Source organism: Syngnathoides biaculeatus, chromosome 2 (genome assembly GCF_019802595.1).
Source record: "Syngnathoides biaculeatus isolate LvHL_M chromosome 2, ASM1980259v1, whole genome shotgun sequence".
NCBI classification, from domain to species: Eukaryota; Metazoa; Chordata; class Actinopteri; order Syngnathiformes; family Syngnathidae; genus Syngnathoides; species Syngnathoides biaculeatus.
Window position 1 is genome coordinate 33311540 of NC_084641.1, and position 14121 is coordinate 33325660.

The 14121-nt window shown below is 42.5% G+C and overlaps 1 protein-coding gene across 3 annotated transcripts; it reads left to right on the forward strand.

Annotated features, from left to right (window-relative positions):
* The first annotated feature begins 828 nt into the window (after positions 1 to 828).
* her9 (hairy-related 9) lies at positions 829 to 3866 on the forward strand. 3 transcript variants are annotated; one of them, XM_061810420.1, is made up of 5 exons: positions 829 to 1114; positions 1246 to 1341; positions 1447 to 1534; positions 2908 to 3020; positions 3090 to 3866. In XM_061810420.1, exons 1-5 carry the CDS (start codon positions 1007 to 1009, stop codon positions 3474 to 3476), a joined length of 792 nt encoding a protein of 263 aa, XP_061666404.1. In that variant the 5' UTR covers positions 829 to 1006; the 3' UTR covers positions 3477 to 3866. The 3 variants fall into 3 exon arrangements, with proteins under 3 accessions (XP_061666404.1, XP_061666412.1, XP_061666394.1); XM_061810428.1 differs by having other exon boundaries at positions 3093 to 3866; XM_061810410.1 differs by having other exon boundaries at positions 2908 to 3866.
* Positions 3867 to 14121: the final 10255 nt, after the last annotated feature.

Here is a 14121-nt window from a genome sequence, read left to right on the forward strand (position 1 = left end):
AGAGTGTGCTTCACTGGCATGATTAAAGTTCCATCGAACACGTGCTTTTGTATGCTGTACGTTGTTTTATTGTCTTCTTACTTGAGTCCGGTCTTGAGCGCTCTGAGGAGCACATTTTAATCCGACAGTATTGGCACGCAGACAGATGTGCTCCAACCCCCCCACCCCAACCAAATTCTCTGCCTGGATGAAATGCTACCGCGTCGGAATGATTGACAAGGGGCCCTCCAGGCAGCCAATCGGAGACCATAGCGTCTCGTTTCCATGAAGCAGGCGCATGTCATTGGCTGGCTGCACGCTGCTGTTTAAAAAAAAAAAAAAAAAAAAAACTCGCGTGCCAAGATACCGCAGGCGGCGCACGAACGGAAGCAAACATAAACGTAGTTTATTTAAACCAAAAGCGCTCCTTTTGACCAATATCGTTGAAAGCACAGAGTGAAAATAAATCAATAGAGTGCAAGACACGTCGTTTGTATTTAACATTTGCGTTTTTCACGAGCAGTAACTAAAGTTGTAGGCAAACACCCAAGCGCATTTCCCACCCACCCCCCACCCCATGCATCTCAGCACCTCCCGAACCGGCAAAGACATCCAGCCGGAACAGCGAGCATGCGGCAGTCGCGTTGCCGGCTTTGTTGTTCCTCCCTGAGGGTTGACTGAGCAGCGCGTGACTGACTGCGCGCGAGGGTGTCGGCCAATCGGCGTCCGGGCACCCGCCCACTGGGCGAGCCCGTGCTGCCATTGGTCCAAGCGAGTGTGGGAACGAATTCAGAAGAGCTTTCACACGAAGTGGGAGCGCGCACGCGAGTATAAAACTGGCAGGCGCGTGTCGGTTGCACAAGTTAAAGAGAAGACTTTCTCCGGACTGCTGTCAAGGGAAGGATTGCTTTTGTTATCATTGTATTAGCTCGGTGGACGAACGCCTTAAGCAAACATTTTCTTCAACATTTGATTCTTCCAAGAAGGGATTTATCGATTTGACATCGTTACCCATCATAAAGTAACGATGCCAGCTGACAACATGGAGAAGCAGACGGGGTCCCCGATGGCTGGTGCCCCTGCAAACGGATCACACACGCCGGACAAGCCAAAAAATGCCAGCGAGCATAGAAAGGTACCTTTACAATCATGATAACTATACCAATAGTATTTGTTATTATTATTATTTATTATTTTATTGTACGACATAAGGTGTATCCTGTAACTTCGCTAAATGCCCGTGTCTCCATTTTCATTTATTGGCAGTCATCCAAGCCCATCATGGAAAAAAGACGCAGAGCACGAATAAACGAAAGCCTCGGACAGCTCAAGACGCTCATCCTGGACGCACTCAAGAAAGATGTAAGTGGACTTGAACATTGTCACCTAGCTATCTTTTGGTGCTGCTTGAAAATAATAATAATATTATTGCAAATCACTATCTAATGAACTTTGCATCCTCCTCAGAGTTCCAGACACTCTAAACTGGAGAAGGCTGATATCCTGGAGATGACTGTGAAACACTTGAGGAACCTGCAGCGTGTCCAGATGAGCGGTAAATTCAGTTTTACCGACTTCTATTTTACTTTTTTTTTGGTAGTTTTGTTAAAAGAAAAACATCACTAAATTGAAAAATTACGAAAATGTTACTTTTTACTGAGATAATAATGATGTCAATGATGTTAGTTGTGAGTGAGCGTTTAATAGTTATGTGTGGTCACCATACATTGCTGGCATATATATTATTTGTAGTCAATACATAATACTTTGTGAACAATTAAGTGACATTAAATAATTTCCAGCACATCAGTTTGTGTAGTGAGTCATGATAAAAGTTAGTGTTTTGATTACAATTGAGAAATTACTCTGTTGAAAATGTAATAGCTAACAGTAGTTACTATTTCAACTATATTCTCAAAGTAATGTAACTAATTACATTTGACTGGATCAAAACAACCTTTTGGTTTTCATTTTATGAGCCCCTTATCCTCACAAGGGTAGCGGGAGTGCTGGAGCCTATCCCAGCTAGGAGGAACCTGATCCATGTAGAGACAGACAACAGTCACACTCATAATCACACCTAGGGGTAATTTAGAATCTTCAATCAATGCTTGCTTGCTTCATGTTTTTGGGATATGGGAGGAAACCGGAGAGCCCAGAGAAAACCCATGCAGGCACAGGGAGAAGATGCAAACTCAACTCAGGTGTGGCCGGGATTTTAACCCTGGTCCTCAGAACCGTGAGGCCAATGCTTTAGCCAGTTGCATCACCGTGCTGCCCTTTGTATGTGTGAGTGTAAAATATGGATGGATGAATGGAAAAATACTGTATGCGTAGAGCAGGTATAAAAGATTGTACCATGTTGACCTAATGACAAATGTGTGCAGTGTAGACATTACTGCTTTATATGATAAACAAGATAAGTGAATGTTTCAAAAAATACAAAATGATAAGATGAAACTGTTCAAAAGTCAGTGTTACATGACGTGATAAAAATTGAAACAATGAGTCTAATCTCAACTCAATCTCAGATAATAGACTAACTTACTCACCAAGGCCATATTTTGAAAAATATATAATTTTTGAAACTAAGTATAAGACGAAAGTATGGCTAGATGACCAGAGAGAACCAAACACAAGTCAGCTTAAGAAGGAGGAAGTTGAATGGGAAAAAACAAAAAAAACAAAAGCTTTTTCCATTATTTTTCAAATGTAACTAAGTTCTTATGGAAATTTCCAAGCTAAATATAAATTTTTGTCCACATTTTCTCCCATGTAATGTAATAGATGACTTATTATTTAAAAAAAATGTATAATCTTGTTACATGTAATTAGTTACTCCCCTGACACTGGCATTTAAAGTTGGTGTGAACTGTGAACCGTGAGCGGGTATCACTAACATCAGCGCATCTCCTTCTTCTCCTCCAGCTGCTGTGCTTTCTCCCGATGCCGCCGTGCTGAGCAAGTACAGAGCCGGATTCAACGAGTGCATGAACGAGGTCACCCGCTTTTTGTCCACCTCGGAGGGGGTGAATGTGGAGGTGAGGTCGAGGCTGCTCTCTCACTTGTCCGGGTGCATGAGTCAGATGATGGCCATCAACTACCCGCAGCAGGCCCCGGCGCAGCAACCTCACATTGGCCAGCCACTGCATATCCAGCTCCCCTCCACCCTGCCCGTCAATCTCGGCGCCACCTCCAAACTCAGCCCGGCCGAGGCCGCCTCCCCCAAGGTGCTGGGCGGCTTGCAGCTACTGCCCACGTCCGAAGGACAGCTTGCTTTCTTGATTCCCAACCCGGCCTTTGCGGCAGCCACAGCCCCGCTCATCCCGCTGTACGCAAACGCGGGCCTTCCCGTGGCTGTCAACAGACCCTCGGCACCCACCGCGGCATCCCCGGTCCACGGGATGACATCCTTCTCTGCGGGGTCGCAGGCGGTCAGCCCTGTGGGAGTGAGCCCCGGTCCAGATGGCGGCGAGGGCGTGTGGCGGCCCTGGTAGCACCTCCCTTGCCACAGGAAGCCGGTGTGATCGCCCAAATATGGAAATGTGGGCCTGCCACTGTTAAACATTTGACCTCCAGCTGTTGCGAGGATCTAAATGAATTTTTTGTGAGGCCAGCCTCAAAAAGTTCATGTGGCTGTTCTTTTTGTTTCGTTTTATGGAACAGAAGCCTTTAATAGGACATTATCGTTTATGACCCGTTCCAACAATTGGATTTTGGTGATAAATAACCTGTACATGCAGATGTGTTGATATATAGGATTTTTGCTATGAAGTACTTTTTATAAAAAGGTTTAGTTTTGTACAAAGTTGTTCTTGATTCCTACACCAAAGCTGTTTTTATATGGATTTTGTTTTGTTTGTGTGTTTGTTTGTTTGTTAAAAAATAACTGGTGTTCTTCCAGTGTTTGAATAAATAATGTTGAAAATTCAGTATCAGTCTAAAATCTATTTTTATATCGCTGTCTGTCTTTCACATCCGTATGCATAGATGCTTACACACGTATGCACATTGATTCGTTCAAAAGCCAAAATTCCAACAAAAATATTTCCATGGGATGTTGACTTGTGCAATTTGAACTGGCAGCTTTTCAGTCAAGTTTGGCGGGATTTCTCAACATCTGGCTGTGTATGTGGGACAAAAGGGAAGTTTTGTTTCTCTCTCTCTCTCACTTGCTCGAGGTAATTAAACGTTCTAAAAGAAATCTCATCTAAAATGCGGCGGGAGCTCTCAACGTCTATTCATGATCCTGGGAAATGTGCTCAGGGGTTAATGTCACTAACAGATTGGCCTGGTAAAAGGAGAATATGGAGTGATCCTCCCTTCCTTTTGTCTGCCAATTGTTCAATTGCTCTCCCCTCCAGTGGGCCTGCAACGCAAATTGAATGGCGAAACCGTGGTATTTTGGTTAAAGTAGTTGCAGAACATTGTTCATCCAATAAAATCATACAGTAAAAGGATATGGCACTCAGTATTGGGGAGTTACATGTAATACGATTATTATTATTTTTTTTTTACCAAATGTATAGAATTCTAATCCAATACTGGAAGAAAATGTGGAATTAAATTACTCTTGCCTTTGGAAGGTAATACACCCTAGTGAGCATAAGCGATACACAAAATGGATGGATGGACCTCATCACGCCACCTTCTGGTGCACTCTATTATTTGTCTGCGATTTTGAAAATGTTATAGTTACACTTCCATCAATTTTCTTTCCCGCTTATCCTCACGGGGGTCGGGGTATCCTAAACTGGTTGCCAGCCAATCTCAGCGTACATGGAGACAGACAGCCGCACTCACAATCACACCTAGGGGCAATTTAGAGTGTCCAATTAATGGTGCATGTTTTGGGGATGTGGGAGGAAACTGGAGTGCCTGGAGAAAACCCACGCAGGCACGGGGAGAACATGGAGACTCCACACAGGCGGGGCCAGGATCAAACCCAAGTCCTCAGAACTGTGAGGCCAACGCTTTACCAGCTGATCCACCGTGCTGCCTAGTTATAGTTTCAACCATAAAAATGATTCACTTTCCAATTCTTTCATGTTTATAATTTTGGAACAATGTGTTATCTGTCTGGTCACATGAAGCGATATTGTCTCAATGTATGATATGATGCATTCATTCAAAATTCAGGAATCAAATTTAATTAATTGTGTTACTTTTTAGAAAGTAATTGCAATTGTAATATGCTATACTAATATTTTATTTCAACAGGTTAACTTGTAATTGTAACCAATGACATCGTCATTTCCGCAGTCCTACATGACTGCCCATCACTTGCTTGCATGTGGGCTCTTACACACGACTCTCCTTTGCATTCCATTAAAGTCAACTGTCTTCCTTGTGTGTATAAATGTAAAGCCCTCCCTGCATTAAAATGAGCCCCAAATCCGGGGTGGGGGCGAGGGGGGGGGTGTATTTCTGTGTGTGGTGGCGTGTTGCTGGCCGTGTGTCAGCCACCAGTAACATGCAGCCACTTGGCCCCCATCACTTGGGATTAAGTTACAGCATCTCGGTTTTATGGCCGGGCGCGTGTCTGGTGCAGAAAAAAATCGATTTTGCACAGGCACTAGTGTTGAGCGTGAAACAGTTTGCATGAGTGAAGCATTAGTTTTTGTTCCCCTTGAGTTTCTGCACATCTGTATGTGAGTTATTAGTTTGTTTTGTTGAGTTTAAATAGTTGGGTCCTGTTTGTCACTTGCGTGTGATTCTTATTTTCCTCATCCGGTGCAATGCCCTCTAGATGACACCGTGGTTAAACGACACATTGAGCGTCTCCTTTGCAAAAAAGGAGCCACACTCAGACAGCAGTTGGCAGCGTGCGTAGCCTCTGCGGTTTTTCTGACTGCCTGCGCGTCTGAGTCAATAGTTCAGCGATGCCTTTGAGGAGCTGAGGTCGTGAGAACAGAACGAACTAGTCCGCCTGTGGTCGGGCACGGGGCCAGCCATTAAATCCCCGCCCGCAGGCCGCTCTGCTGAAGCGAGGAGGCGGACGCTCAGAAGGGAGACTCACGGTCCGGTGGAAATAAAAAAATAGTTTGACTTGAGTAGAAGTGTTGATCCAAAAGTCAACTGTTAAAACAAGTCGAGTGAGTCTATATTTACCGGATATTATTTTCCAAGCACCTGAGCAGTCCTCGGGCTCGTGTTACATTAAATGACTTGACTCATGTCCAGATTTAGTTTCACGAGAGGGAATTCGGTTGAACCGTTGAAATAGGCTGGGAAGACCCCTCCCAATGATGAAAAGGATTCCTATGGAGGGTTGAATGTCCCTCGGGGATGTGGCCGTCATGTCCCTTGGGAGCAGTGGCAATTGAGAGGTCAGGGGTCGTCACAGGAGCCCCAATTTATCATTCTCATTAGCGAATGAATGGGCCAAACGCGCGCCGCCAAACGTTCAGCATCAAAAATCTCCCTCCGAATTTACAATTGCCATTGTTGTAGAGACGCGGCCGTGTTTACAGCCATCACTTGACGCTTTTCGTATGCAAGTTGTGTTACAATGGCAAGTGAATCTTTTGCCCTGTAGTGCTATGTTTCCCATCCTTTTCAGCCAAACTTGATGGCACACTACCAAACAAGAATGTCACAAAAAAGTAAGGATAGCTTTTGAAATAATGATAATCACATTTCAATGTACAAAATGTATTTACCATGAAATTCTGGTCTGTTGACTCGACTTCCTTTTGTGTGAATTACAACAGGTGGCGTGACAGTTATTTTTACCTCATGTCATTTATTAGTTCTGCTGAAATTATACATCACTGGCATGGATAGATGAACAAAGACATATTTGAAATTAATCAATTATCATTTTCAAACAAATCAAGTGAAGGTGGAGCATTCGCCACACCACGCATGTCACACTAGTGCCACACAATACTGGTTGGGGCTCGTTTCTGTCTTCTTCTGTGTTCTTATCACCGATGGTGAAATTAAGCATCAAAATTCACCCCCATCTTATAACCAATAAGTACAGTAATAAATTATAATCCATAGCATCCATCTATATCTATCTACTGCATGTATGCATACATTTACACCTGCGTGTAGGAGGTGTGTCAGAAAGGTTCCAGGACTGGTGTCGCAAACAATATATTCCAGTGTAAACCAGAAATTCAACCAGCCTCTCTGCAAAGAGATCCTGTGGCGTTTGCTTGGTTCAGAGCGTAAGAGGCGACTGTTGCGTGCGGCGGAACAACTCATGGCAGCTTTACCATGACAACCCACCTGCTCACAATGCCCCGAGCATCTGACATTTCCTGGCTGTGTAGAGCATTTTATTTCTGAAGCAACCTCTCTACTCACCCGACCTGGGATCGTTCTTACTTTTTCAATCCTAGAACTTTTTTGACACATTTCGTGTACACAGTATCTTTATTGTACATGTACGTTATGGGAGCAGCACCATGTTGCCCAACCGAGCTAAATGCAACATTTGCTTGTTACAGTAAAGTGCCGAGGTTGTAGCTCTAAGAAATTATGTTCCGTGTGCTTTGGCGGCACGTTGAGATGAGAAAAGGCTGAGCAACAGACTTCAGGGGTGAAATGTGTGCAAGTTTCAGGCTGTGTGTGTTCCGGACAAATCTCTTTGCACCTGTTTTCGAGAGAAGATGAGTGGGAATAAGGAAGAAGAGATAGCCAGGCGAAGGGGAGTGGTGACAAGTTAAATAGCTGTTGAAGCTCAAGGAAGTACAATTCGATTCCTCTCCGTTTGCAGGGAGCACCCTATGAGAGAACTTCATCTTCGCCACCTCACATGTCCTGTCTTTCTGTATTTATAGCTTGAGAGCCCAGAACTTGGAGGTTATCCCGGGTGGCCAGTCACATCAAACCTGATCCAGTATCACAGGGTCCGTGTACCACTTGTGCGCTGGTGTCCTATCTTTCCCAGCAGTTGAATACAAGATGCGTGTCTGAGGTCAGCCTTGGTTTTCAGCAGCTTCTCAACTTTCAGTACACGAGGCTCACAGCCTTTGCAACTGGTGCAGATTCCAGAGAAGGAAGTAGAAAGTCCTCTTGGCACGGGTCATGTTGGAACCTCATAGGTGGCCTTGAAGGAGCCTCAGCGTGTTTGACTTTTGTATTTACTGTATCTACCGAGGGGTCATGCCTGGCTATCCTGTGCAGTATGAGCAGCTGTTATTCTATTTTAGCCCACGACGGCTGTAGTGATAACTCCCACCGATGAATATTCAACTAATGACACTCCTGTGTTGGCAATGTGAAAATTAAACAGCTTGTTTTGCTATGATGAAGTCATGACCTCAGAGATGGAATGCCACTTAAATGATTTTTTGCTTGGATGGTGAAACAATATTACTGTATCCTACTGTTTAGAGCGTTTGTTTGCCTCACAGTTCTGAGGACCGGGGTTCAAATCCCAACCCTACCTGTGTGTAGTATGCATGTTCTCCTTGTGTCTGCATGGGTTTACTCCGGGCATTCAGGTTTCCTCCCACATCCCCAAAACATGCACTCATTGGAGACTCTTGATTACCCTTAAAGAAAAACTCTCTCCAAAATTCAAATGTACAATAAACCCTCCAATGTGAAGCAATGTTATTATTACATATATTTTGGACATTAATCTAAAAAAAAATTGAAAAGAAAGAACATTTTTTTAAATCCAAGCAAAATCTGGATATGTGCCAGCTTTCACAGCCAGACCCGGAAGAAACGTACTTGACCCCCGCCTCTGATGAATTTCGATAATACTTTTCCAATTTAGAGGTGTTTCTTGGTAAAAATCTGTGGATAACGCTGGCATTAAAAGAAACACTGAATCCTCATCTACTAACTTTTAATGTGTGCTCCCATTCCTATTACTTTGGACAAAGTGTTCCTTTAAGTGTGATTATGAGTGGGAATTCTTGTTTGTTTCTATGTGCTGTGTGATTGGCCGACAACCAGTTCAGGCTGTACCCCGCCTCCTGCCCGAAGATAGCTGGCATAGGCTCCGGCACTCTCGTGACCCTTGTGAATATGAGCGGCTCAGGAAATGGAGGGATGGAGAAACAATATTTACTTTTTGAAGGAGAACAAAGGGAGCGTTGTAGTGAGATTAAGAACTACAGTGGCATCCAGTAGAACACTGACCTCCACCATGGTGTAAAAATGGCAATGTAGTATGATTGCAGCGAATGCTTAGATAAGTAACTAATCACAATTTCACTCAAAAATAAATTCATTTATTCATATTTGGTGTTTGAAGTCATTTAAGATGCTAAAAAAGCAGATAATGTAGCCTCTGTGTAGAGGCACAATGCAGACGCTTACACGTCATATGTACAAACGATATAATTATTTTTTCTTTCATGAGGTTTGGACTACTTTGGGTAGAGTACAGTATAATATGTGATACTTAAAAATGATCCGAGGACAATGATATATTGACTCACTATTGGGTGTTCTTAGGTCTGAATTTCTGTGTGGCATTTGAATGTTCTGCTCATGCAGCCTTCAGTTTTGTTTGAGCTCTTTATAAGCATTTTAAAGTCTTTTTTTACTTTTACTTGCACAGTACATTCTTTTAAAAAAAATCACCAAGCTGTGCTTTATTTCTATACTTATTTCTATATCTCAATTCTATACTATTATACTCAAATGTGCTATATAAATCAGAATCAGGGTGCTTTGCTCTATGTGTAGTGCTTTGTGACAACTGTAGCTGTTGTGAAAAGGCTATCTAAATAAAGTTGCGATGAGTTGAGGAGTGATGAAATTGGAGATTCCATAGGTGTTTAAAGGTTTAAAAAAATTAAGGAAAAAGAAAATTCTATATTATTTCTAATCTTTTTATTTTGTGGGGGGATAACGATCATGGACTGAGCAAAATATTGCAAATGAGCATGTCCTCCCCACACCCAAGTGTACTTGAACCAGTGTGGGCATCCTGGAAGAGACTAACCAAATCTATCCTCCCATGCTGTTTTCCATCATCCATATCAGAAGACAGTGGAGAGTTCAAGTCTTGTATTTGGCAGATAAATTCTAGCTGCTCATGGAGGTGTAATAAAACTGTGTTTTCCTGAACAGCAATCCCAGAGCGCTAAGGTTCTGTCATCTGTTCTGCATCCAGGCTAAATCAGGTGGTGACAGTCACGTTGTCTCTTTAGCACTACGGGTGCAGGGTGAGGGTTGGCTAGGGGTGGGAATTGTCTATCAAACAGGATATCCTGGTGAATGGTCCTACCTAATAGACTATCCTTTGTATGGATGTGTGTGTACAGACATTTGGGAGAATCTTTAAAGCAGATGTGACAACAGATTTGGATATGGTTCCATCCACCTTTTACTATCCATGTTCTTCCTTCCCTGACCATGCCCCCATTTTGCCTTTTTCCCACAAATGCAATAAATTTACAATAACTTTCCCTTTTTACTGTCACACTGTTTGACTTCAGGGCATTACCAACACAATTTTGGTAATGCTACGTAGATGAATTGCAATGTCAGGAGGATACTTTGTAGTAGTGACTTGTGGCTTTCTTTGTAATGAGAGATCGTCACAGTACATCACTCCCATTTTATCGCACATTTTACGCCGGATGCCCTACTTGATGCAGCATGTTGTTTTTTTCTTTCTTTTTTTGCCATCTTCATGAAAGGGAGCAGCGTACTTGTACATGTACTGCACTACTACAGTATTAGTATATCCTCTTTTAGTTATTTAGTTTTAGTTATTCTGGTGAATGTAACCAATATATAGTGTCAAGCATTCTGTAATATTGCAGTTAAAATATTTACTTTCAAAATACAATAACCATAGTAACATGTAATGAATTGTGAAGTAACCAAGTGCTCACAGGTCGATTTTAATGACACATATAGACGGAAAATATGTATTCTGAAACTGCATATACTACATGTGCCATCTTAGCATTGAGACCTACTTTTTCTTTCTTTCTTCTCCCCACTCCTTTTTTCAAACCCTGAGAAGGTAAAGACTCTTTGTCTTTGCTCCCGTTGTTCTTGTAGCGACTGATGAACAGTGTCTGACCCACTTGTGGTTTCATAGCCCGGATTGTCATGCAGGAGGCACAAGAGACAAGTGTCAATAAGTGGACGGGACCTTGACAAACAAATGTATCCAAAGAATGGGCAAGAATACAGCTGGGTACTCACACACACACACACGCAGATTATTATTTTAAGAAATGACGTCCATTCATTCATCGTTCCATCCATTTTCTACTGCTTATCTGAGGTTGGGTCACAGGGGCAGTAGCTTTAGCAGGGATGCCCAAACTTCCCTCTCCCCAGTCACTTCATCAAGCTTGACGTGTTCCCAGGCCGGTCGAGGAACGTAATCGCTCCACCGTGTTCTGGTTGTCCCCGGGATTTCCTTCCGATGAGACGTGTCCAGAACACTACCAGGGAGGTGTCCAGGAGGCACATTTCTTTGTAATGAGACTTCGTCACAGTACATCAGTTGCATGTACCACAGTTTTTATGCCGGATGTCCAACTTGATGTAGCCTGCTGGGTTTTTTTTCTTTTTTTTTACCATTTCCCAGGTTTGGGTTTGGGGATCCACAGTGGTTGCCAGATGTGCTGACTCCTAGATACCCCAAAACCATCCCATGCACAAAGGAAATATCACATAGGTCAAACTAAAAATGATCAAATAATTCAATCTGATTTCGATGACATTTCTAGACTCCCATATCCTTTTCAGGGTCTTAGTAAACTGGAACCTCCGGCAGACTTTGCATACACCTTGCAGCCCTGCAGAGTTGCCCACCCTTGAGCTACAGATATCAATTTCCAATTTTGCACGTGGTATTTTTGGGGGGAAATGTAAAATTTGTTTCATGAAAGTCTCTTAAGCCATCCTTTCACACTTTTTTGTTTCATATTCCTCAAGATTGAACCATCAACTCTGCTGCTCAAACAGCTTTTTAGTGGCACTTGACAATGGCGTTAGAGAAAATAAACAGTGCTGTGTGTGTGTGTGTGTGTGTGTGTGTGTGTGTGTGTGTGTGTGTGTGCGTGTGCGTGTGCGTGCGTGTGTGTGCTCGTGTACAAGTGTGTTTTGGATCTCCCTTCCAGCACATCCACTCATCTCTGGTTATAATGTGCTCTTGAGTCTTTAAGTAACTGAGACTCATGATGAATGCTTGCAAAGATTAGCGCTGTGCATTTATACACACACAAACGCACGCACGCTGTCTCATGTTATTCTCTGTCTCAGCCCATTCACAGGGGGAATCCCTCCCTGTGTGAATGTCTGGGTATATGTTTGCATGCGTCTTGCCTCCCGGGTGCTTGCCTCATTTTCATATTTTCATATTTTTACCATTGATAACACATTTTGGCTTTTTGTTTCATGAATGGCTCACCTGTCAGAGTGCAACAAAGGGAGCTGTATTTAGTTAGTCATGGTGCTATCTGTATTTTCTCCAGATGCCACATACCTTAATTTAAAGAGTTTAATGTGTCCTGAAGTATAATGCCCACTACAAAAATCTGGAAAACCCTTCTACCAATGTACAATGCGCACCACCAGTTTTCCGCTACCCATATGTTCAGAATATTAGGAATGATCTATTTATATTTTGTTAGGTCTGTCGTTGTATTGTTTTCCAAAAAAAACTGTCCATACAACAGTCATTAATAATAATCATTTTGCATGTGCTGATGTAGCGGGAATATAATTTTGGGATAGGCCACAGGTCACGCTTGTCCGGGTCCCTGTAATTGAACAGAATCCCTCGACTAGCTAAAATAAATGCTCAATGATGGCACAACATTTTAACACAGTTGATAGCACACATTACAGTCTAAAAATATAAACTATTTAACACTGTTTATTAAACACTGTATTAAGTATTTGTGCATAAAATGTTTGTGCATAGTGCAGTTTATCCACTACCTTACACATCCTTGGCCAAGCCTTCAAAAGAAGTATTATGACTCATCTCCAATCCGAAAAAGATCCATAGTAGCTACCTTTGGTGCATCGCTGTGGAACTCATCATTGATGAGTTGAAAATTGTTTTTAATCCCAAGAGTTTGTTGCCCAGCGCAGCCTCTCCACCTCCAATCTGTAGCAGCTTTCAGTATGGTTTCAGGTGGCTATAAAAACAACATGAGCTCAAACTACGTAACTGCGTAATGGTCACATTTTTAAAAAAAGCAAGCATTTCAATGGATCTTTCCGACTGGCGATCTTCAGCTCCGCCCGTCCTAGCTACAGTTGCCATGCCCCACAATCTTCCAAAACGGCGACTGAACATAACAGGTTTGAACTGGATTCTCTATCGCGTATTACAGATAATATTGGGGTATGTTTTTTCCCAAATGTGTCAGCCTTGTCCAAGAGAGTTCTACAGAGAGGTCTCAACTATTACACGCAAGGATATGTACACAGAATTAAGATTTTGGACGGAGCAGGACGTAATGTCAGAGTTACAGCGAAACATTGGCAATCGATGTAAAAAAAAAGCTTGATGCCTCACAAACTTCATATTGAAATCCAACAGGATAAAATAGTGGAATTGTACTCTGCATATAAATCAGGGTGAGTACTTTTTACTTGGAAAGATAACGAGTAATATCATTGTAGTCTTTATAAGTGAGTGGGTGTATTCATTTGACTTGGCTCGTAATGGAACCCAGTTCCCTGTCTTAAAAGTCTGATCCGATACAAATAGGCAAATGGAGATTTCTCTTGCATGACATCGCGCATTTACGTATCACTAACCCGAATATTCGGCATAAAACATTACACACTTCATTCAGCAGGTCAATAATACACTAACAAAGTGAAAGTTGTTCTCCTGCAATGTAAAAAGCACCGATAATAATGAAACTAAACTCAGAGAAGATACTTCTCCCTCACTTCCCTTCAAACATTCAGCCTTCTGTTTGTTGATATTGTCCACACTTAGTTGTACGCGCTCTCTTACGCTAGCCTTAATCCACCGTAGACACTTCGCCAACTGTGTTTTAGGCTTTGGAAAATCAATCAACCAGGCCCCTTGTAACCTTGTAAAATTTGTGCAATTTTTTCGAGAAATTACGGCATCAGTTGGTTCTCCACAGTGGAGATTAATGTTTAAAACCCTGAGCAATTCATGAAGTAATTTGCAATGTACTGTTTGATTTATTGAGTATCTGTCATATTGTT

What these genes read in the sequence shown, in the direction of transcription:
- her9 (XM_061810410.1), top strand. Translation starts at nt 1,007, where the DNA reads ATGCCAGCTGACAACATGGAGAAGCAGACGGGGTCCCCGATGGCTGGT. An exon ending in TGGACGCACTCAAGAAAGAT is followed by an intron (nt 1,342 to 1,446) that starts GTAAGTGGACTT and finishes CATCCTCCTCAG; the next exon opens with AGTTCCAGACACTCTAAACT. An exon ending in GCAGCGTGTCCAGATGAGCG is followed by an intron (nt 1,535 to 2,907) that starts GTAAATTCAGTT and finishes CTTCTCCTCCAG; the next exon opens with CTGCTGTGCTTTCTCCCGAT.